Source organism: Capricornis sumatraensis, chromosome 8 (assembly GCF_032405125.1).
Source record: "Capricornis sumatraensis isolate serow.1 chromosome 8, serow.2, whole genome shotgun sequence".
NCBI classification, from domain to species: domain Eukaryota; kingdom Metazoa; phylum Chordata; class Mammalia; order Artiodactyla; family Bovidae; genus Capricornis; species Capricornis sumatraensis.
The window spans coordinates 111143548-111165344 of NC_091076.1; the positions used below are offsets into that span (position 1 = coordinate 111143548).

At 55.0% G+C, this 21797-nt stretch overlaps 1 protein-coding gene across 1 annotated transcript in view; it reads left to right on the forward strand.

The window, feature by feature from the left end:
- Positions 1-21797, forward strand: part of WIPI1 (WD repeat domain, phosphoinositide interacting 1) — a 28618-nt gene that overhangs the window by 809 nt on the left and 6012 nt on the right. Inside the window, exons 2-9 of the mRNA XM_068978938.1 lie at positions 3084-3166; positions 5336-5505; positions 10193-10289; positions 15849-15946; positions 16392-16484; positions 16971-17041; positions 17730-17837; positions 21262-21426. Of these exons, the coding sequence (XP_068835039.1) occupies positions 3084-3166; positions 5336-5505; positions 10193-10289; positions 15849-15946; positions 16392-16484; positions 16971-17041; positions 17730-17837; positions 21262-21426 (885 nt within the window). The remainder of the gene's footprint in view (positions 1-3083; positions 3167-5335; positions 5506-10192; positions 10290-15848; positions 15947-16391; positions 16485-16970; positions 17042-17729; positions 17838-21261; positions 21427-21797) is intronic.

The following is a 21797-nucleotide window of genomic DNA, read 5'->3' on the forward strand; positions in this document are numbered from 1 at the left end:
GGATTTTGAGTGTCTCGCCTTGGTGTTCCCATTCGGACTTTGGCCAGTGAGCCAGGGGTTGCTGGACTGTGTTTGAGACATCTGGAGGAACCAGCCCCTTAGAAGCAGAAGGCTGCTCCCTCTCCTCCTTTCGTGGGATTGTTAGACATCCCGGGGACCATATGGAATAACCTCTTTGGAAGGTGCCACACAGCATCAGGCAGCGATGGCCGGTCCTAGTCCCCCATTTCCTGCTGTACCAGTTTCTGTGGGGCTCCTTCGTGGACTCCCCTTCAGGCAGGTGTGCTGGCCATCTGTGCCCGGACTGTGCTAATACTGAACATTCAGCAGTGTCATTAAGGCCGTCATGTGCCATAAGCAACCCTGGCCTTCCATGCCCTTTGTCTTCTCTTTAAAAACACCCCATGCCAAACAATACGCCTTTGTTCAAAAAAAACTGTATGTGTAATCATGTAAGCCAGACAATTTGGTTCCATGAGTGACTTTCAAGCTTTCCTTGACCACAGCCCACAATAAGAAATACAGGTTACAACATTACCCAATATGTATCTATCTATCTATATGCACACACAGATATATTTATAATACACATTGTTTTTTAGTCGCTCAGTGTCCCCTGACCCTTTTTGACCCCATGGACCCACCAGGCTCCTCTGTCCATGGGATTGCCCAGGCAAGAATACTGGAGTGGGTTGCCATTTCCTTCTCCAATATTATATATATAATATCACTGAAAAGCAGTTCACAGCTATTTACCCTTCCTATGTGCGCTACCTTCTGGAATTTGTATTTCTTTTCTTTTTTTTTTCTTTTAAGCCACTTATGACTCACTGAATTGTTTTCTCATGGTTTGAGACCAACAGTTTACAAAAATGATAGTCTAGATACCATTCTGATGTTTTGTAAGAAACGTTTTGCAAGAGAGGGTGGCTGTTGAAACGCCTGGGTGTTTGCCTTCCCAATTGAACTCAGCTTCAGGAGGAGAGCGGGTTAAGGAGGAGAGTTATTTCGCTTCTTAGCAGGAAGTGTTCTCAATTCTGCTTTGCAGCACTCTTTATTAGCTGTTTTTAAGGGTGTTAATTTTTACTCTAGGTGAGTCCCAGCTTTCTATAGCAGTTGGAAAAGCATGTTATTTTCAAAACCCTAGGGTGCTCGGGAAGTTAATTTCCTTCGTCTCTACGGTCAGTTCTGTTTTCTTGGATGAAGGCTCTGCTGGACAGCTCTGTCTCACCTATAAATAAAACTTTTTGTCAGAGTCAGTTGCTTTGAGCCTTAGAGGGTATGACATTGGATTTTAAAATAAGTCACACCCCTTACTGAATACATTTAGGAGTGTAAGCTGTAAGTATAGGCCGAATTTGGGATCCAGTATGTCAAGATAAGGGAGTAATGACAATTAAACTTTACTAGTCTGCTTCACTCACACTTCATGCTTGGCCCTGTGCTAGACAATTTAGGTATATATATTTTTTTTCTCATTTCATTTGTGATATGTATTTGTCCTAAATCCCATTTTCATGAGAAGTGATGAGAAAAATATATTTTTTTTCCCTGCAAAAAGGTCTTATGAATAAAATAAAGTTTTAATCTGAATTCCTTGAGTCAGAGTTTTCTGTGACCATTGATTAACCATTTAAAATACAGTAGGGGGATTTGCCTGGTGGTCCAGCGGCTAAGACTCAGTGCTTGCAATGCAGGGGGCTCAGTTCAATCCCTGGTCAGGGACCTAGATCCCACACGCTGCAACTAAAGATCCGCCAAGCCACCAAGACCTGGTGCAGCGAAATAAATTTTTAAAAGAGCACAATAGTGGTCACAGTGCCATTTCCCATATTTAAAATTCTTCTGGAGCAGAACATATGTTTGAAAATGATTTTAAGTTGCCAGATCTTTTGATTACTATTTTAAGACTCTTAATTACAACTTTCCTCCCCTTACTTGAAAACTTCAGAAACCTCGGTTTGCAACTAAATGCACACATGAAAGAAAGTGAAAGTGTAGTCACTGAGTCACGTCAGACTCTTTGCGACCCCATGGACTGTAGCCTGCCAGGCTCCTCTGTCCATGGAACTCTCCAGGCAAGAATAACTGGGGTCGGTTGCCATTTCCTAAAAAATCTTTATAGGAAGAAGCTTTAAAAACAGCGCTGGCTACAGAGTAGGCATGTTTTGAAGGTTTAAGGTGCTGCTGGCCAGCGCTTCCAGGTGCTGCTTGTGGCCATAAGCGCAGCGGTTCTGGGAGCCAAGCTCCAGCTCTGAGCCCACTGCTGCCTGAGGCGAACCTCTGACCTCCCTCCTCCCCCAGGCTAGCCCCTCAGCAGAAGGAGCCACCTTGACTGTCATCCCAGGGAAGAACGAATGTTTGGGAAGGGAAAAAAAAAAACGTCCCATGAAAATCATATGACCTTCTCTTTTTCAGGCTAGTGAAACCAGAGCCTCGGGCATCCAGACCTGTAGCAGTGAGCGGCTTATTTTAGTCTGTGCCCCCCTGTGAAGAGTGAAGCTCACCTTTTTATATAGTTATTTTAAATGAGAGAGTTGGACTCATTTTTAGGTCCAGGTAGGACTGGCTCAGCACTAAAGAATCCACCTGCAATGCGGGACACCTGGGTTTGATCCCTGGGTCGGGAAGATCCCTTGGGAAGGGCATGGCAGCCCACTCCAGCGTTCTTGCCTGGAGAGTCCCATGGACAGAGGAGCCTGGCGAGCTACAGTCCATGGGGTCATAAGGAGTCGGAGACGACTCAGCGACTAAGTAAGTAAGTGAAAGTCACTCAGTCATGTCCGACTCTCTGCGACCCCATGGGCTAGTCCATGGAATTCTCCAGAACACTGGAGTGGGCAGCCTTTCCCTTTCCCAGGGGATCTTCGCAACGCAGAGATCAAACCCAGGTCTCCTGCATCACAGGCAGACTCTTTACCAGCTGAGCCACAAGCACACACACATATGCACACACCACACACGCACAAGGCTGTATGTTTCCCTGTCCCCCTGGGAGCCCCGAGGGACGGCTGTGTCTGTCCGTGGGCATATCCACTGGACCCGGCACCGCAGTCACTCCTGGGCCATCCGTGTCTTCACAGGTCCCTCGCCATCGGAACCAAGGCCGGTTACAAGCTGTTCTCCCTGAGCTCCGTGGAGCAGCTGGACCATGTCCACGGAAGCAGTAAGTGTGTGTGTGGCTCTCGGAGCATCACGTCCTCGTGCGGGACTCCCAGCTGGGCTCCTGAGCTCTCTGTTCCCCTCCAACCCCATGAGCTGTCACACCTACAGAGTCAGCATTTTTTCAGGTTTAAACATAAATCACTGCTTCCACTTGCTTAGGAAAAAAACCACCATAAAGCACCAGTGAGATTTGACTATAGCTTCAGTTCAGTTCAGTTGCTTAGTCGTGTCCGACTCTAGCTTAGGCAACATTTTTCTTTTTACATTAAGAAAGCCCTTTGACACTGTGTTGTCGACACTTTTTTGTATACTTACATGCATAGTCATCAGTTCTTACAACTGTCAAAGCAAAAGATGACTGAAGGTTTTTGTTTTTTTCTGCCCTTTCGTGGCACTATAGAATATTGGTCACATTAATTCAGTCCTGGAAGTCACTTCTTGGTTTTAATAAAGCAATACTGCCCCAATCACAGAGTACATATCAAAAACATTGAGGTACTTCCAGCGAATATTAAAAACAAGTCTAGCTTAGAAACGTGACTCTCTTGTTGTCTCGGGGAAAGTCACCATTTTTGCCAGCATCATAGTGATGTCCATCACTCTGGATTTCCTGGAAAGGAAGCGGCTTGGCACATGATGTCTGGGGCTCCTAGTTTATTCGTAAGATGTTATTGTCATTATTATAACTTGTGGGGAAGACCATGCTCTGTATCTGCCCTGCATTGTCCCCGTGGGGCTTGATGGAGCCCAGGAGAGGCCTGTGTGCAAAGAGTGTTCCCAGAAAGACACAGAGGCCCCCCACGGGGCTCAGGAGGCTTCCTGTTAGCGGTTTGCCTCGCTCCTGGGTCCAGGACTGTGCTGGTCTCAACACAGACGTCCAGGTTATTTTCAACAAGAAAGGGACTCAGAGAGAGTCGGGCCACAGCAGGCCGGGGAGTGGGCGCAGAGCTCACTGTGCTCCTGCCCCCGTTGTTAAGGTACCTGTAGCTCTTAGCAACGGGGACCTGAAGAATTCTGGAAGCAAAGACTTCCAACAGAGCTGTCACTCCTTGGAAACCGCTCATGGAGAAAGAGTAGACTGAGGGAATTCCCCAGTGACTCAGTGGTTAGGACACCCAGTCACAATGCAGGAGCTTCGGGTTCAATGCCTGGTGGGGGAGCTAAGATCCCACAGGCCCCATGGCCAAAAAAATAAATACGCCAAATGTACCTGTTGTTTAAAGAAGAGGGACTTCCCTGATGGTCCAGTGGTTAAGGATCCACCTTCTAATGCAGAGGATTCGGGTCAGGGAACTAAGATTCCCACAAGCCCGGGCTAAGACCTCCTGCAGCCAAATAAAACCCAAATTTAAAACAGTTTCTAAAGAAGAGAGAACAGACTGAGAAGGTCTAACCCTCCCAGATGGGGCCTCCCTGGTGGCAATGGTAAAGAACCCACCTGCCAATGCTGGAGACACAGGTTCGACCCCTGGGTGGGGAAGATCCTCGAGAAGGGAATGGAAACCCGCTCCAGGATTCTTGCCTGGAGAATCCCACAGACAGAGGAGCCTGGCGGGCTACAGTCCACGGGGTCGCAAAGAGTCAGAACCACCAACGACAAACCTCCCAGATGTGATCTACAGAGCCAGCAGGGCCCCGGGCAGGGAGGGGCGGAGAGGAGGGGGCTCCAGCGCTGCGGCCTCAGGGGGGCTGGGAGAGCAGCTTTGTGCTCGGATCACAGGTGGACAACACTTGCCTGTCCACCACCTAAAGGGTGTGGGGACTCGGGAAATGGTTAGAGCTTCACTGTGGGTGCAAGAGAAGGAAGTTGTTGCAAGTGGGTGCTGAGGAAGGCGAGCCCCGTGGAGGCCAGCAGTGGGCAGGAGGGTGCCCAGGGCAGGGCGCCGACCTCCGCGCCCCCCCACCTCTACCCCTGCCTGCCCCTACCCCCGTCAGGGCCTGATGTCTGTGTCCCCCGCCCCCCCAAACAGGGGCCTGACGTCTGCGCCCCTAGCCCTCCCCCAGCACCCCCACCCACCCCACCGCGGGGCAGGGCCTGAAGTCTGCACCGCCCCCCCTTCCGCCCCCTCATGGACAGCGGGCTGTCGTCTGCTTCCCCGGCCCTCCCCCAGCCGCTGCCCGCCCCCCCACCCCCCATCAGGGCTTGACGTCTGCGCCCCCCGCCCTGCAGACGACACCCCCGACGTGTACATCGTGGAGCGCCTCTTCTCCAGCAGCCTGGTGGTGGTGGTGAGCCACACGAAGCCGCGCCAGATGAACGTGTTCCACTTCAAGAAGGGCACGGAGATCTGCAACTACAGCTACTCCGGCAACATCCTGTCCATCAGGCTGAACCGGCAGGTGGGTGGGGGCTCCGGGGGCGCGGCGGGCATCCCGCGGGCGCCAAAACCAAGGAGGGGCTTGAGCGTGGCCGCAGGCACCTGCTCTGCCAGGTTTAAGTCCCAGCCCCGGGCTGAGTCTGCTCCATGAGCTCCTCCCGGTGGCCGGACCTGAGCTCCTCCCGGTGGCCGGACCTCCCCAGCCCTCCCGCCTGCTGCACTTTCTTGAACGTTGGCCACGGGCCGGGTGAACGCTGTCCCCCCCAGGGAACAGGCTGGGCTCAGAAACCATCTCGTGAGCCCCTGCAGGGGCCTTAAACCAGAGGGACACCTGTCCGCTTTGGGGCCCAGATAGGGGGCAGTCCTTGCAGGCTGGCGGCCATGCCTCTCAGAGTAAGTTCTTTCAGAGAAAGTGTGGCCCTTCCAGGTGAGTGCTGAAGCCTTGCCGTGAGCAAGGCCTTTCCTGAGGGCCAGGAATCGAGTCCGGGGCAGGAGGGCGCCTTGAAGATATTTCTGGCGGCGTTTTCTTTGTTAGGGGCTTTCCTGGTGGCTCAGACGGTAAAGAATTTGCCTGCAATCCAGGAGACCTGGGTCCAATCCCTGAGTCAGGAAGATCCCCTGGAGGAGGGGATGCCAACCCACTCCAGTGTTTTCGCCTGGAGAATCCCATGGACAGAGGAGCCTGGGGGCTGTAGTACGTGGGGTTGCAGAGAGTCGGACAGGACTGAACCCCCAACACTCCCACTTTCTTTGCTGGACAAAGCCTTAGTGCTATCTCAAATGTGCAATGCACATTCTTTTACAAGTTACAAGTTCCTGTGAAATAAGCATTTGGGGTACTAGTCAAGTTTCCCTTAAATTATTAGATTTTAAATCTTATAAGGGGGACTTCCCTGGTGATCCAGTGATTAAGACTCTACAGTTCCAACGCCAGGGGCACAGGCTCAATACCTAGCAGAGGAACAAGGATCTGACACGCTGCAGGAAACAACCCCCCAAAAAATAAAAATAAATAAGTAAATCCTATGAGGGCAGCGCCTGTCCCCATTCTGCTAACTGTCGTAAGAGCTGGCAAAAAAGACAGAGCTCGGTAGGGAGATGCTCAGTGAGTGTCTGTCTCCCAGCTGCCTAATAGATACATAAACAAACAAACCAGTTCTTTAGATGACTAGGCAGGCCTGTCTGTTAGCTGAATATCGTGTCTGACTCTGCGACCCCATGGATTGCAGCCCGCCGGGCTCCTCCCTCCGTGAAATTTTCCAGGCAAGAGTACCACAGTGGGTTGCCATTTCCTCCTCCAGATCGTCCCCACCCAAGGGACTGAACCCACGTCTCCCGGGTTTCCTATATTGGCAGGTGGATTCTTTCCCACTGAGCCACCGGGGAAGCCCATTAAACACGAAAACAAATAAATCAGGTTTTTTGTGATGAGGCCGACCCGTCTATTCGCTTCCATGGCCCCAGGATGCTGGAGGCCATTGCCCTCACCAAGGACACCGCTTTCCCCTTTGTACCTCAACTATTAAGTGCTTAATTTTTTTTTCTTTTAACAAATGAGACAAAGTGCTGTCTTAGGTTTGTGAGAAGGAAGTGATGGTTTCTTTGGGCTGATCCACTGCTCTGACTGACTATCCCCTGAAGGCCAGGGTGGCAGAAAATGGCCTGAGAAATAGGATATGAGGGTTTTAAGTGAGGAGTAGCAGGAGATAAAAAAGATAAGCCTGGGTTCCTGGCAGAGGAGAGAAAGGCAGTTTGAAAGTAGTTGTTGTTTTTTTTACTTGAAGGCTTTTAAGCACAATTTTTTGGCTCCGGTGCTGTCTCTGATATCTACTGGTTGCACATTAAATTTCTTCGCAGAGCATTTTATCTTGGCATATGCTGATAGCCAGGGTATAAATCTTAAGACTGTTCAGGCAAATGTCCTTTCAAGATCAGAACCCTCAAATAGTATCCACGATGCTTATTTGTATAAGGTCTCACTTGCTCACTCTCCAATATTTTCATCAGCAAATGAGGCTGTTAAACTTTGCTGCCAGCCTCTCCTGAATAAAACACTCATTAACTTCCGAGCTCCCCTCCCCCACCTCCTAAAGAACACCCGCGCCCTAGAACTTCGTGCTGTCGTGGCCAAGCCAAGCGGACCTCGGGCCAAGCAGGGCTCGCTCCCTTAATGTTTCTTCTGCTGAGCGATGATCTGAAACAAGTCTGAAAAGTCTTCAGGGTTTGCTTTTCTTAAAAATGTTCAGATTTGGCAGAAACAGACTCACACACTTAGAGAATGAACTTATGGTTGCCAGGGGGGAAGGGTGTGGGGAAAGGATAGTTAGGAAGCTTGGAATGGACCTATAGACACGGCTCTATTTAAAACGGATGGCAAACGGAGCACAGAGGCTTCTGCTCAGTGTCACGTGGCAGCCTGGACGGGAGGGGAGTCTGGGGGGCAAAGGACGCGCGCGGTGGGTGCGTGTGCGCGCGCGTGTGTGAGTGTGCGTGTGTGTGTGGCTGAGTCCCTTTGCTGTCCACCTGATGCTATCACAACATTGTTTGTTAACCGACTATAAGTGAGTGTTAGTTGCTCGGTCATGGCTGACTCTCTGTGACCCCACGGACTGTTGCCCTCCAGGCTCCTCTGTCTGTGGGATTCTCCAGGCAAGGACACTGGAGTGGGTTGCCATTCCCTTCTCCAGGGGATCTTCCTGACCCAGGGATTGAACCTGGGTCATCTGCATTGCAGGCAGATTCTTTATCACTGAGCCACCAGGGAAGTCCACTGGTTACAAAATTTTAAAAAAATTTTTTTAAGATTTTTTTAAAAAGGAAAGCATAAATAAAATTCCTCTTTAACCTGTGTATAGAGAAGAGTTTTTCTAACAAGAGCCAAAATCAATAAAAGACTGATAAATTTGAGAACAACGTTCAGGTTTGGGATGTCACTGCTGGTTTAGGGGGGCAGCCTCAGCCTGTTCCCTGCCAGGCGGGGGTCCCGCCCCGCCCCCGGAGGAAGGGGGCAGCTCGTCTGTTTCATTGGGTCCTCAGGCAGTGCGGCTCCTCTCTGAAAAACGGGGGGAAAGTCCAAGCTTCGTACAGGGAGTTAAGAGGAAAGAAAACCCCCATCTTCCTCTAAATCTGGGTAAAAAGGAAGAAAACTGTGTAATTGTGATTCTTCATTTTTAGTGGCTCTTGATCCCCTAACAGAGGAAGCATGTTCTGCGGAGTAAAGACAGCAACCCGGACGCATCTGGGTTTGCAAACATCCACGCTTCTTTGACCCTCTGTTCCGAGCAACCCTCGTTGTGCAGACGGGGAGTGACTGGATTGATGCTTCTGAGAGCAGGCTCTATAAATCGTTTGCTAGTTGTTTAGGATAAAACGAGCTTTTCTTCTAGAACCTAGGAAAGTAGATGGGAGCCAAGGGTGACGGAGTGAGCTGAGCTGGAGGCCGGCCCCGGGTTCCACGGAGACTGTGCGGTTAACAAGTGAAAGTCGCTCAGCCTTGTCTGACTCTCTAAGTGATGTCCAAGTCTTTTTTTGACCCCACGGACTGCAGCCCTCCAGGCTCCTCTGTCCATGGGATTTCCCAGGCAAGAATACTGGAGAGGGTTGCCATGCCCTCCTCCAGGAGATTTTCCCAACCCAGGGATTGAACCCCAGTCTCCTGCACTGGCAGGTGGATTCTTTACCATCAGAACCACCAGGGAAGCCCACTGGTTAGTAATGGAGCATAGAACACTCTAGTCAAGCCGTAGTAAGCACGGGAAAATGGCAAAGCGCTGGGTAAGTCGGGGCATGTCCATTTTACACAGGAACGCTAATATATGCCGTCAAGTTGGAGACCCTGTGAGAATCTGCTTTTCCACCTCTGGGGATCCAGCACTGTGGTCACAGAGCCTCAGATAAAACTGAGAGAGGTGTTTCAGTCTTATTTTCCTGCTTGGTTCAAGTGGCAGTCTCCTGAGAAGTTGTGAGCGGGGAAAGTCTTACTGGAAGAAGAGAACATCAGGCTTTCTCAGAAGGAGAGCCTGCTGCTTCTCAGAGTAATTTTAGGTCCTTCCTTCCCAAGCGTCGTTCCTGGGATGAACGGATCGGACTGGGAGCTGTGGTCCTCACTCCCAGGGTCGGTGTTAACACCCGTGAACCAGTGTCTCCAGGCTTTGCCCCGGGACGCTCAGTGCTCATCGGGGCCTAAGAAGCAGTGGTCTGGAGGAAGCCGAGGCTGCAGGAGTGGGGAGCAGAGGCTGCTGGAGGCAGGAGCCCCCAGGCTGAAAGCCCCTCCCCAGATGGGAAAGAACTTGCCTGCGGTGCAGGAGACACGAGTTCGATCCCTGGGTCAGGAAGATCCCCTGGAGGAGGGCATGGCAACCCACTCCAGTATTCTGGCCTGGAGAATCCCGTGGACAGAGGAGCCTGGCGGGCTACAGTCCTTGGGGTCACAAAGACTCAGACAAAACTTAGTGACTGAACATGCAAAGTACAAGAAAAAGTGAAAGAAATCTCAATTTCTAAATGAAATTTCCCCAAATCCTTTGCGCTTCTGTCCAATGGATGGTGATGGAAACGTGGGCACACGTCTGTAACGTCATCTTCAGGCTGATGGTCACAATCCCTGCGCATTTAGGCTCAGAATCAAGTTAGGACCCACGGGCAGAGGGGTGAGTTCAGAGAACCAGGTGCTTCTCCATCCCAGTAACCGGCGGTCCGTGTGATTTCAGAGGCTGCTGGTCTGCCTGGAGGAGTCCATCTATATACACAACATCAAGGACATGAAGCTTCTGAAAACCATCTTGGATATTCCCGCAAACCCGACAGGTGAGCCCCCGCCTGAGACAAGGGCCCCGTGTCTCATGCCCCGGGGCTTCTTGCCAGCTGTGTTCCCACCTCAGTTGAAAAGCCCTTCGTGGAGATATTATGGGCAGGGCTCCCCGAGGCTCATCCGAACAGCAGCCTCCGGACAGTCAGAGCTCCCCTGCAAGGACAAGACTGTGCCTCAACCAGGAACCCCCAGCAGACCCTATGAGGCGGCAGAAACCAGCAACGTAAGATCAGAGGCCAGGAGTCTCTTTTGTCTATTCCCAGCCTCTTGTTGATTTTCTGCGCGAAAACCTGTGAGGTGGAAACTGGGGCTCTGGATCTGATGAATTTCGTGGGTTCAGGAAGGAGATGGGACCGCGTGGCCAACAGGCTCAGGCACACAGACTCTGAGTGTCTTTTGATTTGGGGCACTTGGGTACAGGACATTTCACGTCCCACCATCGCTTCCTGCCCAGCACGCCGAGGCTGTGAATTTCCTTCCTTCTGTCCGTCCGTGTGGTGCCCGCCCCTCCTGTGTCAGAGGCAGCCGGCCGCTTCCTCCAAAGGGTCTGCCCCATGGAGTCCAAGCCAATTTCCTGGCAGCACAGCAGTCTACGCCCTGAGCAGCTGAGGGTGGAAATCTCCATAAAAATCCACCGGCCGCCGAATGTGGGGACACTGTTGGCCGCCTCACAGGCTTTCAGGGAATATTGGGGGAGCGGTCTGCACCCCATGGCAGTGCGGGTAACTGGGTAGGGTGGCTGTGCTCCCCAGTGAGCGCTCTTTCGAAGACAGACCGCAGGTGGGGTCCGAGCACAGAGCACCTGTGAGTCCAGCGATGCCTTCTCTCCTTTCTCTTTTTAGAAACTGGAAAGCATATCCCATTAATCAACCCAGAGGCAGCTGCACTTGATAAACAACTGTTAACTTGCTTGAAGTTTGACGTATAATACTCTAAATACTGGGGCTTCCCTGGTGGCTCAGCGGTCAAGAATCCTTTTGCCATTGCAGGAGATGCAGGTTCGAGCCCTGAGTCTGGAAGGTCCCCTGGAGAAGGGAATGGCAACCCACTCCAGTATTCTTGCCTGGGAAATCCCACGGACAGAGGAGCCTGGTGGGCTACAGTCCACGGAGTCTCAAAGAGTTGGACACGACTTAGCAACTAAACAAAACGACAACTGTAAATACCAAGTTAAGAATGACTTAGAATCACAGGACCTCCTTCTCGTTCCAGCTGAGGATGCCAGTGACTCTCGAATGGAAAGCAGGCATTTCTTCTCCAGCTGCAGAAGGCTTGCAGCCAGACCATTCTGGTGGGATTATAGCTGGCCATGATCTATGGCAATGTGTGTCAAGCCTAAAGTCCCCAAACCACATAAAAACCCAACTTTAGATATATATTATATATCTATATATTCAAAAGGTCAAAAGAAAATACACTCAAATATTGAGCATGGTGGAAAGCCTCTGGGTTGTAGAATTATGTGTGCTTTTTTTCCTCTTCCTTTATAATTTCTGAGCACTACAAATTTTTTATACTATCCCTTTTATTTTATGAAATAATATCAAAGAAAAGGCACATTTCCCTTCCTACCAAAGGTTTCAGGGGGTACCTGTGACAGAACAGGAATCCCTAAACCTGTAGCAACATCCAGTTTCTGAGAACTGGACCACACACCACCAAAGGGGCTCGCATTCAGCATTTCCAGGGACCTTCCTGAAGTCTGAGGGGGTCAGCGTGCAGGCCCCTGGGCTGAGTTCAGGTGGGCTGGCTGAGGTGCAGGCCAGAGGCGGCGGGTCGGCTCGTGGTCACCGAGGGTCACCTGCCCTCGCCACCATCCTCGGCCCCTCCTTGTCAGAATCCAGTGTCCGTTCCCTCTCCATGAGGTGTGACAGAAAGTTCCGTGGTAGCTGAAGAAGTTCAAGCTTCCTTCCTTTCTGGGAAGCTCACATTTTTATATAAAACTCTGAAGGTCACCTCACACCTATCAGAATGGCTCTTACCAAAAGACGAGATAACAGGTGTTGGCGAGGGGGTGGAGAAAAGGGAGCCCTCTGGCACTGTTGGCGGGAGTGAAATTCCTGCAGCCACTGTGAAAAGCGTATGGAGAGTCCTCTAAAAACTAACACTAGAGCTACCTTATGACTAAGTAATCCCACGCCTGGTTATTTATCCACAGAAAATGGAAACACTAACTCAAAAGAATATCTGCGGGTGTACGTTCATAGCAGCATTAATAACAACAGCCAAGACGTGGGGACACCTCAGCGTCCACTGGTGGGTGAGCGGATAAAGAGGTGTGGGGCATAGATTCAACGGAATCTAACCAGCCATGAAAAAGAATGAGGTCTTGCCAGTGTAATGACATGACGGACCTTGAGGGCATCATGCTAAGTGAATTCAGTCAGAAGAAGACTAATACCGTAAGATCTCACCTATGCACGGACTTTTCAAACAAAACAAACAAGCTCATAGACAGACTCGTAGACACAGACTCACAGGTGCAGGTCAGTGGCTGCCGGAGGCTTGGGAGAGGAGGATGTGAGATTGGTGAACAGGGTCAAGAGATACTAACTTCCAGTTAAAAAATAGGGGGTGTTCCCTTCAATGTGGAAACGATAGTTAATAATCCTGCACCGCATGTTTGAAAGTTACTAAGAGAGTAGACCATCAAAGTTCTCATCACAGAAAAAAAATGTTTGTGTGTGGTGAAGGATATTAACTGGACTTATCATGGTGATGATTTTGTAATATATACAAATATCAGATCATCGTGTGGGACTCCTGAAACACGTAATGTTCTGTGTCAATTACACCGCAGTTAAAAAGGGAAACAGACTCTGAAGGGTCTGTCCAAGTCTTTCTGCTCAGAGGCCTCCCAGCCATGCCTGCTGGAGATGGGCCTCGAATATTGTTAGTGGAGGAAGTACGTTAATGAGAACTGGGGTTCTTGGAACAGCAAAGCTAGAGAAAAGGCTGGATCCCCACAGCCCCCTGACTCACTCATCTCAGGGGTCGGAATCAAGCCTGGAAAGGGCACAGACAGCCCGAGTCACACGGTGGGGAGCAGACCAGGGCTTGAACCCGAAGCTACCGCCTCTCTCAGCCAGACGCTCCGAGAACAGCTTCCCAACAGCTTCACTGAGGTCTCATTCACATGCCACATCAGTCACCCATTTAAAGCATGCAGTTCAGTAGCTGTCACACGCAGAGAGGTGTAACCATCGCTGCAGTCAGCTTTGGAGCGTTTTCATCAGTCCCCCCCAGAACCTGTTAACTCGTGGCCATCACCCCCTGCGCCCTGTCCTCGGCGGCCCTGACCATCTTTCTGTCTCCACAGACTTATCTATTTCTGGACACTCCATGTAAGTGGAATTCAGTGCAACCGTTCAGCATCTGGTCTTTGCGAACGGGCTTCCTGCACTCAGCACAGTATCTTCGGGGCTCACCCACGCTGTGTGTAATCAGGGCCCCATTTCTTGTCACTGTCTGACACTATTTTATTGTAAGAAGATACCAGGTTCTGTCTGTCCGTTCATCAGTTGATAGACACTGGGACTGCTTCCCCACTTTGATTATGACAAATCACGTTGCTGCGAACATCCGTGTGTAAGTTTCTATGAGGCTGTACATCTTCATTTCTCTTGAGTGGAAGCTGGGGGTTATATAATCATTCTATGTTAACCTCTTGAGGAACTGCCAAGCTGTTTCCCAAAGCCCCACTCTGTGCGACGCTACGTTCCCAGCAGCGTTACATTCCCAAGGGCTCCAGTTGCCTGTCTTTCTGATTAGAGGCGTCCTAGTGGGTGTGAAGTGGCATCTCGTCGTGGTGTTGATTAACACTGCTTTTTTTTCTTTTTTAACCCATGTGCTCAGAGCCCTTCAGCAGTTACCGGCTGCATTTGTAAGATCGTAACTCTTTGCTCTGGTTCAGTGCTCAGGCCCCTGTTCAACCGTAGCGTCTTCCCTGCTAAGGGCCCCTCTGGGAAGGCATCCACCAGACAGGCCACCAATCTCACTATCTGCCCTCCCTATTTCCTTGAGGCCAGAACACCTTCTGCCTGCTTAGGCTAGCTGTTATGGAAATTGCATTTTGATTGCAAATTCCCCACATAACATGGAGCATTGGGGTTCTCAGAGCAAAACTGGTCTCTTCTAAGGTTGGGGGCCCTGTCCAGACAGGCAGGCTGCAGGGGGCCTCGGGAGAGGGCGCGGGCCTCAGTCTGTCCCTCCCACGGCCACGGGGCAGGTGACGAGGACCAGCGCTGGTTGAGTCCCCAGCAAAGCCCGAGCCTGGCAGGACCTTGGTTCCCATTCTCGAGGTTTGCTTTCTTTTTTTTTTTTTTAAACTTCTGCTCTTCTGCCCAGATTAGGGTCAGGTCCATTTTAGCCTGATCTAAAGTTTCTCTTATGCTTTTATAAGAAACCCACTTAACAGGCTCACTTGTAACAAAGAATCAGCCAGATTTCTTATTTAAAAAGATGTCTCTCTTGTCTGATCTCCAGGTTCCTGTTCTGGTGACGCTTTTGGCTCTGGGGATTCTCTGAATTCACTTCTGTCACAAACACCTGTGTTCATCGAAACTAATGTTGTGAAAATCCTCTACTTGAATGCTCTTGGGATCCTCCCCCACTTGCCCGGCTCCAATCCCCTTGTAAACAAAAATGGCTTAGGTTTGATTCAGTGGTTCGATGGTGTGTTCACGCTTCCAAATATCGTTGAAGCGTCTTAAATCCAAAAGGTCCCCTTTCTTCACTTCGTCGGATGGCTGACACACGGTGTTCACGGCCCTCTAGGGAATTTCCCCTGCTGGGGGGCACTCCCCTCAGCAAGGCAGGACCTTTGCGCAGAAACAATCTCTAAACAGGCCTACCCCGCCACCACCCGGGCCCTCCCTTTCCCCGCAGCCTGCCCCTTTGTTGTTATTGTTGCCGTTTAGTCGCCGAGTCAAGTCCCGCTCTTTGCGACCCCATGGACTGTAGCCCACCGCCCACCAGGCTCCTCTGTCCACGGGATCCTCCAGGGAAGAACACTGGAGCGGTTGCCATCTCCTCCTCCAGGGGCTCTTCCCCGCCCGGGGACTGGACCCGGGCCTCCTGCTCTGCAGGCTGAGCCGTGTGGGAAATCCCTTCCCAGTAGGAACCTTTATTTCAGCTGGGGGCTTACGGCCCGGAGGCCGAGTTGGAAGCGAGGCAGACGTCATGTCAGGGCCCTGGGGCACAGTTCGGAGGGGAGCAGGGAGAGCACTCTGCCTTCCGACCGCTCAGCTGCGCGTGGACACGGTCTCCCCTGGGAGCTCAGCTCGCGCGGCCCTTGGAGAAGAGTCACTGCGCGTCCGGGGGTGCGGGGCGGCGCCTCCCTCGCCAGCAGGTGGCGCTGCGGCCCTGCCGCGTGCGGACGGCGGCCCGCGGTCCCTGCTCTCCGCCCGGCCCCCGCCGGCCCCGGGGAGCCAGCCGACTGGGGGCCGCTCTCCCCGGCCCGGCCCTCCGCCCGGCTCCCGCGGACCCAGCCGCTCCGGGGCTGCTCCCCCGCGCGGCCCCGCGCACCCGGCCGCTCACTGGGCTTCCTCCGCCAGGTCTGTGCGCGCTCTCCATCAACCATTCCAATTCCTACGTGGCCTACCCCGGGAGCCTGACCACGGGCGAGATTGTGCTCTACGACGGACACTCCCTGGTAAGTCCGCGCGGCCGCGTGGTCAGCTCCGGCTGAGGGGCGCGCGCGCGGCCCCGGCCGCAGCCCTGGGTGTGCACGGGGCGGTCACGCGCTCTGCGCCCGTCGCCACGCGTCCACGTCGCCACGAGGCAGACAGATGGGGGTGACGCGTGTCCTGCGGGCCGCGGTGCGGCCTGCGCCGCCTGCGCCTGTGCTGCCCCTGCCCGCCGAGCTCCCCGGAGCCGGGCCCCAGAGGTGCATCAGCCCCACGGCTGGTCACCGTCTCCCCGAGGGCAGAAGGGACAGAAGCGCAGCCGCCTCGAAGTAGAACCTGGACCCAGACCACCCGGCGGAGCCCGGAGAGCCCAGCAAAGGGGGGCGGGCGTCTCGGAAGGAAGGGGGAGGGGCGGGAGGTGGACGGCACCCCCGCGTCCCGCCATCGACCCGCCGTCCCTGTCGCCAACAGAAGGCCGTCTGCACCATTGCTGCCCACGAGGGCATGCTGGCCGCCATCGCCTTCAACTCCTCGGGCTCCAGGCTGGCCAGCGCCTCTGAGAAGGTAAGTGCTGCCCACAGCCATGTCCTTGGGAGCCCCCCTCTGCCAGGGGTGCGGAGGGCCCCAGGCGCCAAGGAGCTGCTGGGGGGGACCGTGGCACCAGCGCTCGGAACTCACTTCAGAGGGAGGCCCTCGGCCCCTGCGAGTGCCGCCTCATCTATCATCTCTGCAGGGCCTCTGCGTGCAGGACGTGAGCAGCTCTGCCCAGAGCCTCGCGGTCTGACCAAGAACCCGCGTGCCCGTCCTCACAGACAGATCAGGGTTCTGGGAAGCCACAGCAGACGGATGAAGCAGCCAGCGCCTTGGGCTTAGGTGGGGAGGACAGGGAGACAGAGGGTGTTCAAGTCACCTTCCAAGGGCAGCTTACACGGCACGTGGACAGCCCTCCGTGTTTTCTCTCCGGGGTCAGATGCTCCAGACCAACCCAGCAAGCTCCCCTCCAAAGGGGCAGGTCTGCAGGAAGAAATGCCCACCTGCTCTCTCTTGCAGGGCACCGTCATCCGGGTGTTCTCTGTTCCCGACGGGCAGAAGCTCTATGAGTTCCGGAGAGGGATGAAAAGGTCTGTGCTCACTGTGTGTGTCGGCGTGTGCTTAGTCGCTTCAGTCGTGTCCGACTTGACGACCCCGTGGACTGTAGGCCACCAGGCTCCCCTGTCCATGGGATTCTCCAGGCAGCAATACTGGAGTGGGCTGCCACGCCCTCCTCCAGGGGATCTTCCCGACCCGGGGCTTGAACCCGAGTCTCTTGTGTCTCCTGCACTGGCAGGGGGGTTCTTTACTGCTGGGGCCACCTGGGAAGCCCTAAAAACCAGGGTCCAGGCCTGGATTTTAAAGTATGTCTCGCTGCTAAACAATGCTGACCGTCACGTGAGCCTTTAGCGAGTCAGTCCTTTCATAACTGTCACACCAAGGATCACTGGTGACAGATCACCATGACAAATAGAATAATCATGGAAAAGCTTAAGATACGTGAAGCGTGACCGAAACGTGACCCAGAGACACAGCACATGCTGTGGGGAAGACCGCCCCAGAGGACAAGCTCCACGCAGGGCCCCACGAGCCCCCAGTTCATAAAAATCACAGTCTGCAGCCATCACGAAGTGAAGCCCAATGCAACGAGGTCCACCTGCGCCCAGACTCTCCGGGATACGTTTAGGTGTCTGTTTTCTTCTGAAGCTGACTTCCAAGCAGGAGGCCGCTCGCCTCGCTCGTTGCCGGGCTCACCCTCCCCCATGGCTGTGTCTGCAGGTACGTGACCATCAGCTCCCTGGCTTTCAGCATGGACTCGCAGTTCCTCTGCGCCTCCAGCAACACGGAGACCGTGCACATCTTCAAGCTGGAGCATCTCTCCAACAGGTAGGACCGGAAACACCCGGGAGACCAGAGCGGGGCCCACCTGCGGGCCGAGGATCGGGCTCCTCCCATCAGGCCAGTGGCGGTGTTAAGCCAGAGATAAAGTGCACAGTCGATGGGACGTGCTTGCGTACATGCAGGCTAAGCCGCTTCAGTCGTGTCCAACTCTGTGTGACCCCATGGGCTGCAGCCCGCCAGGCTCCTCTGTCCATGGGACTCTTCCAGGCCAGAATACTGGAGTAGGTTGCCATGCCCTCCTCCAGGGCATCTTCCCGACCCAGGGATCGAACCCACATTAGTGCCACCTGGGCTTGAATCATCCCCAAACCACCCCCTCACCCTTAGTCCGTGGAAGAACTGCCTTCCACAAATCCAGGCCCTGGTGCCCAAAAGGCTGGGGACTGCTGGACGAGAGGAGCGGGGTCCTGGTCTGACCAGCGCCCCCTGACTTCTCTGCTAAGGCCACTAGCCCGTGTTACTTGCTGTCTCCACCAACGTGGTGAGTGTGTCAGTGGCAGACTCAGGGTGATCCCCGGGGCTCGGGGGCTGCCTCCTGAGCCGCAGCCGCGCTCCCCTGGGCAGGAGACCGCAGGCAGGCGAGCTGCTGTGACTGGAGGCCCGTGTCCTCGTCTGCAGAGCCTGACGTAACAACAATCGTGTGTGCATGTGAAGTCTCTAGCAGGTTCCCTGTAGTGTAGCGCTGGGCTCAGAGGGAAACCAACTAAGCGTTTGCCAGTCTCATTGTCAGTACCGCGATGCTCAGGCCAGCCTTGTGCTGGAGCCTTGAGCGTGGACCTGCTTTGCCCCTGCTGAACTTTTAAAACTGAAGCTCTGTGGCCGCTCTGCCGCCTGAGCTGCCTCCCCCGGCGTCTGCTGCTTTCTGTCTCTCGGTCGCCTTTCGGTCGTCCTGAGCGTATTTCACACTTCGGCGTGATTGTTCCGTTTGTCACGGTGGTCTGTCTTCAGTGACCTTTGGTGTGAGGATTGCAAAAGGATTTATGACTCGCTGAGGGCTCAGGTGCAGAGAAGGCGGTGGCACCCACTCTGGTACTGTTGCCTGGAAAATCCCATGGACGGAGGAGCCTGGCGGGCTGCAGTCCATGGGGTCGCTAGGAGTCGGACACGACTGAGTGACTTAACTTTCACTTTTCACTTTCATGCATTGGAGAAGGAAATGGCAACCCACTGCAGTATTCTTGCCTGGAGAATCCCAGGGACGGGGGAGCCTGGTGGGCTGCCGTCTATGGGGTCGCACAGAGTTGGACACGACTGAAGTGACTTAGCAGCAGCAGCAGAGGGCCCAGGTGATGGTCGGCAGCTTTTAGCGATAAGGCATGCTTTAAATAAAGGCACGGACGCTGTTTTTAGACATCACGCCAGTGCACTCTTACCAGGCTGCAAGAGTGCGTGAGCATCACCATCACACACGGGAAAAACAAACCAGGTGTGCGACACACTGTGTTGTGGGGACTGGATCTGAGTTGGCAGCATCCCCACGGTCTGCCTGAGTGCTTCCTCTCCAGCACCGCACGCCTGCCTGGGCCTCCAGGGCCCAAGGCTGACCCTGGGCGGGGAGAGCCTGTGCTGGACTGCAGCCCGGGCGCGCTTGTCGATGTCAAAGACTTCACGGCGCGGAGCAGCTCACGCTCGCGGCCCACCGTGCAGCGGTCAGGGCGTCTGAAACAGTGTCTGTGTTTCTCGGGCCGCGCTGGGCTCAGTGGTGGCACAGGGACTCCTCTCTAGCTGCGTCAGGCCTCCCTGCCTCCTCCACCGGGGCGCTGACTCCGGCTCCGTGTCTGTCTCTGCATCCGACCTGTCTTCCCACCAGCCCCTCACCCCGATTCTGAATCAGACCTGCCTCAGGGCCGAGCCTGGGACTCCCCCCAAAGCCTCCTGCTCACTGCAGCCCCAGAGACTCCATTACGAGAGAGCACCTACCGTGCGCCCGCCCGGCGGTGTGGCTGCTTCAGTCCTCCGAGCAGGCGACCCGAAGGCCCCGCTTCCCGGGGAGGAGCACCCCGGCCGTGCTCCCGGCGGCCCCCGGCTGGGCGTCCCCGCGGACACGCTCACGTCTTCTCTCCGCACGTCTGTGCTGCGTCTGCCTCAGATGCGGGGCCTGAGTGCAGCCGGGGCCTCTGTAGACCCCGGCCCCTCGGCGCGGAGCCCCAGGGACCGCAGGCCTGTCTGCGAAGCCAGGACGCTGGGAGGACATGGGCCTGGGAGCGCTGGGCGCCTGCGGACGAGACCCCGTGGCCAGGGGATGTCCAGGTGGTGACGGCGAGAAGCAAACCCCAGAGGCCTGAGCTGGGGCCGCTTCCCCGACTGTCCGTGTCTCCACTGTCTGTCCCGCGTTCCCCCGGTCTGCCCCACGTCCCGCCCCCGTCTGCCCCACGTCTCCCCGCCCAGTCCGCCCCGCATCCCGCCCCCGTCTGTCCTGCGTACATCCATACATCCGGCATGCCCCCAGTCTGCCCCACATCCCCCCCCCGTCCGTCCCGCGTCCACCCGGTCCGCCCCGCCCCCATCTGTCCCACGGCCCCCAATCCATCCCGCGTCCCCCAATCCGTTCCGCGTCCCCCAATCCGTTCCGCGTCCCCCAATCCGTTCCGCGTCCCCCAATCCGTTCCGCGTCCCCCAATCCGTCCCGCGTCCCCCAATCTGTCCCGCGTCCACCCATCCGCCCCACATCTCCCCCCCAGCGTCCTCCCCACATCTCCCCCCCAAGTCCGCCCCGCGTCCCGCCCCCGTCTGTCCCGCGTCCCCCCGTCCGTCCCGTGTCCCCTTGTCGGTCCTGCAGCCTCAGCGGGTTGCCCCGCGTGCGCGTCTGTCCTGCCCAGCGCTGAGGCAGGTGTGCATCGCGTCCACTGCCAGCTCACGGCGGAGCCGCCCCATCCCCCACCCTCCTGTCTGGCAGAGACCCTGGGATGGGGCGCAGGTGGCGGCTGCAGGGGGCGCAGCAGGCCCCGTGGACTCCCCCACCTGTGAGCATCCCGGCGCCCACCCAGGTGGCTCGGGACAGTAACGCAACACCGCGCAGGCCTCTCGCCCCCAGGGTTCACTGCCCACACAGTCTGGCCTCGAGGTCTGACTCTGAGATCGGCCTGTTCTTTTCTGGGTGAGCCCAGAACAGGCCTGGACTTGTTACAGCGGTCAGGGACCGACTCCTTCTCCCTCTCCCCAGCCCCCCTCCCCGCAGCCTAGAAATCAGAGCCATCATCAGTTTCCATCTCCTGAATGGAGAGAGGCTGATGCGCCTGGAGCCACTCCCCGGAACACACGAGCCCTCGGGGCATGGCCAGAAGGGCACGTCCCCAGCCATCGTGGGCAGGATGTCACAGCAGGGCACGGGCGCTTCCCGTTCGGAGGCCGCGGGTGTTGGACGGCCGCGGAGGGTCTCGGTCTCACCCTCGCTCGCCTTGCTCCCCAGCCGACCCGAGGAGCCCTCAACTTGGACCGGCTACGTGGGGAAGATGTTCCTGGCTGCATCCAACTACCTCCCCACCCAGGTGTCCGACATGATGAACCAGGACAGGGCCTTTGCCACCGGGCGTCTGGGCTTCTCCGGCCACAGGAACATCTGCACCCTCGCCACGTAAGTCCAGCCCGTCCACCCCACCCCCGCCCCCACCAGGCAGAAACCCTCACTGGTTCATTTCCCAGAGTGTGGGGTGCCCCAGACATGCAAAGGTGTTTAAGGGAGAGCGAGAGAAGGGAGCCAGGAAGGGCAAGTGAAGGCAGGCCCGCCCCCCCACTCCACCTCGCCGCCTTCCATCCAAGCCGCCCCTCCCCATCAGCCAGTGTCTGCCTGGTTGGTCTCTTCTCCTCGAGGGCAGCTGCAAGCTGGCACGGAAGTTTTAAACTCCTCATTCCAGTGATACTGTCTTGAAGACGGTTCCCATTTCTATGGATTTATGTAAAAAAGCTCTAGTTCCAAAGTCCAGGTCCAAACTCCTGTGGGGTGGA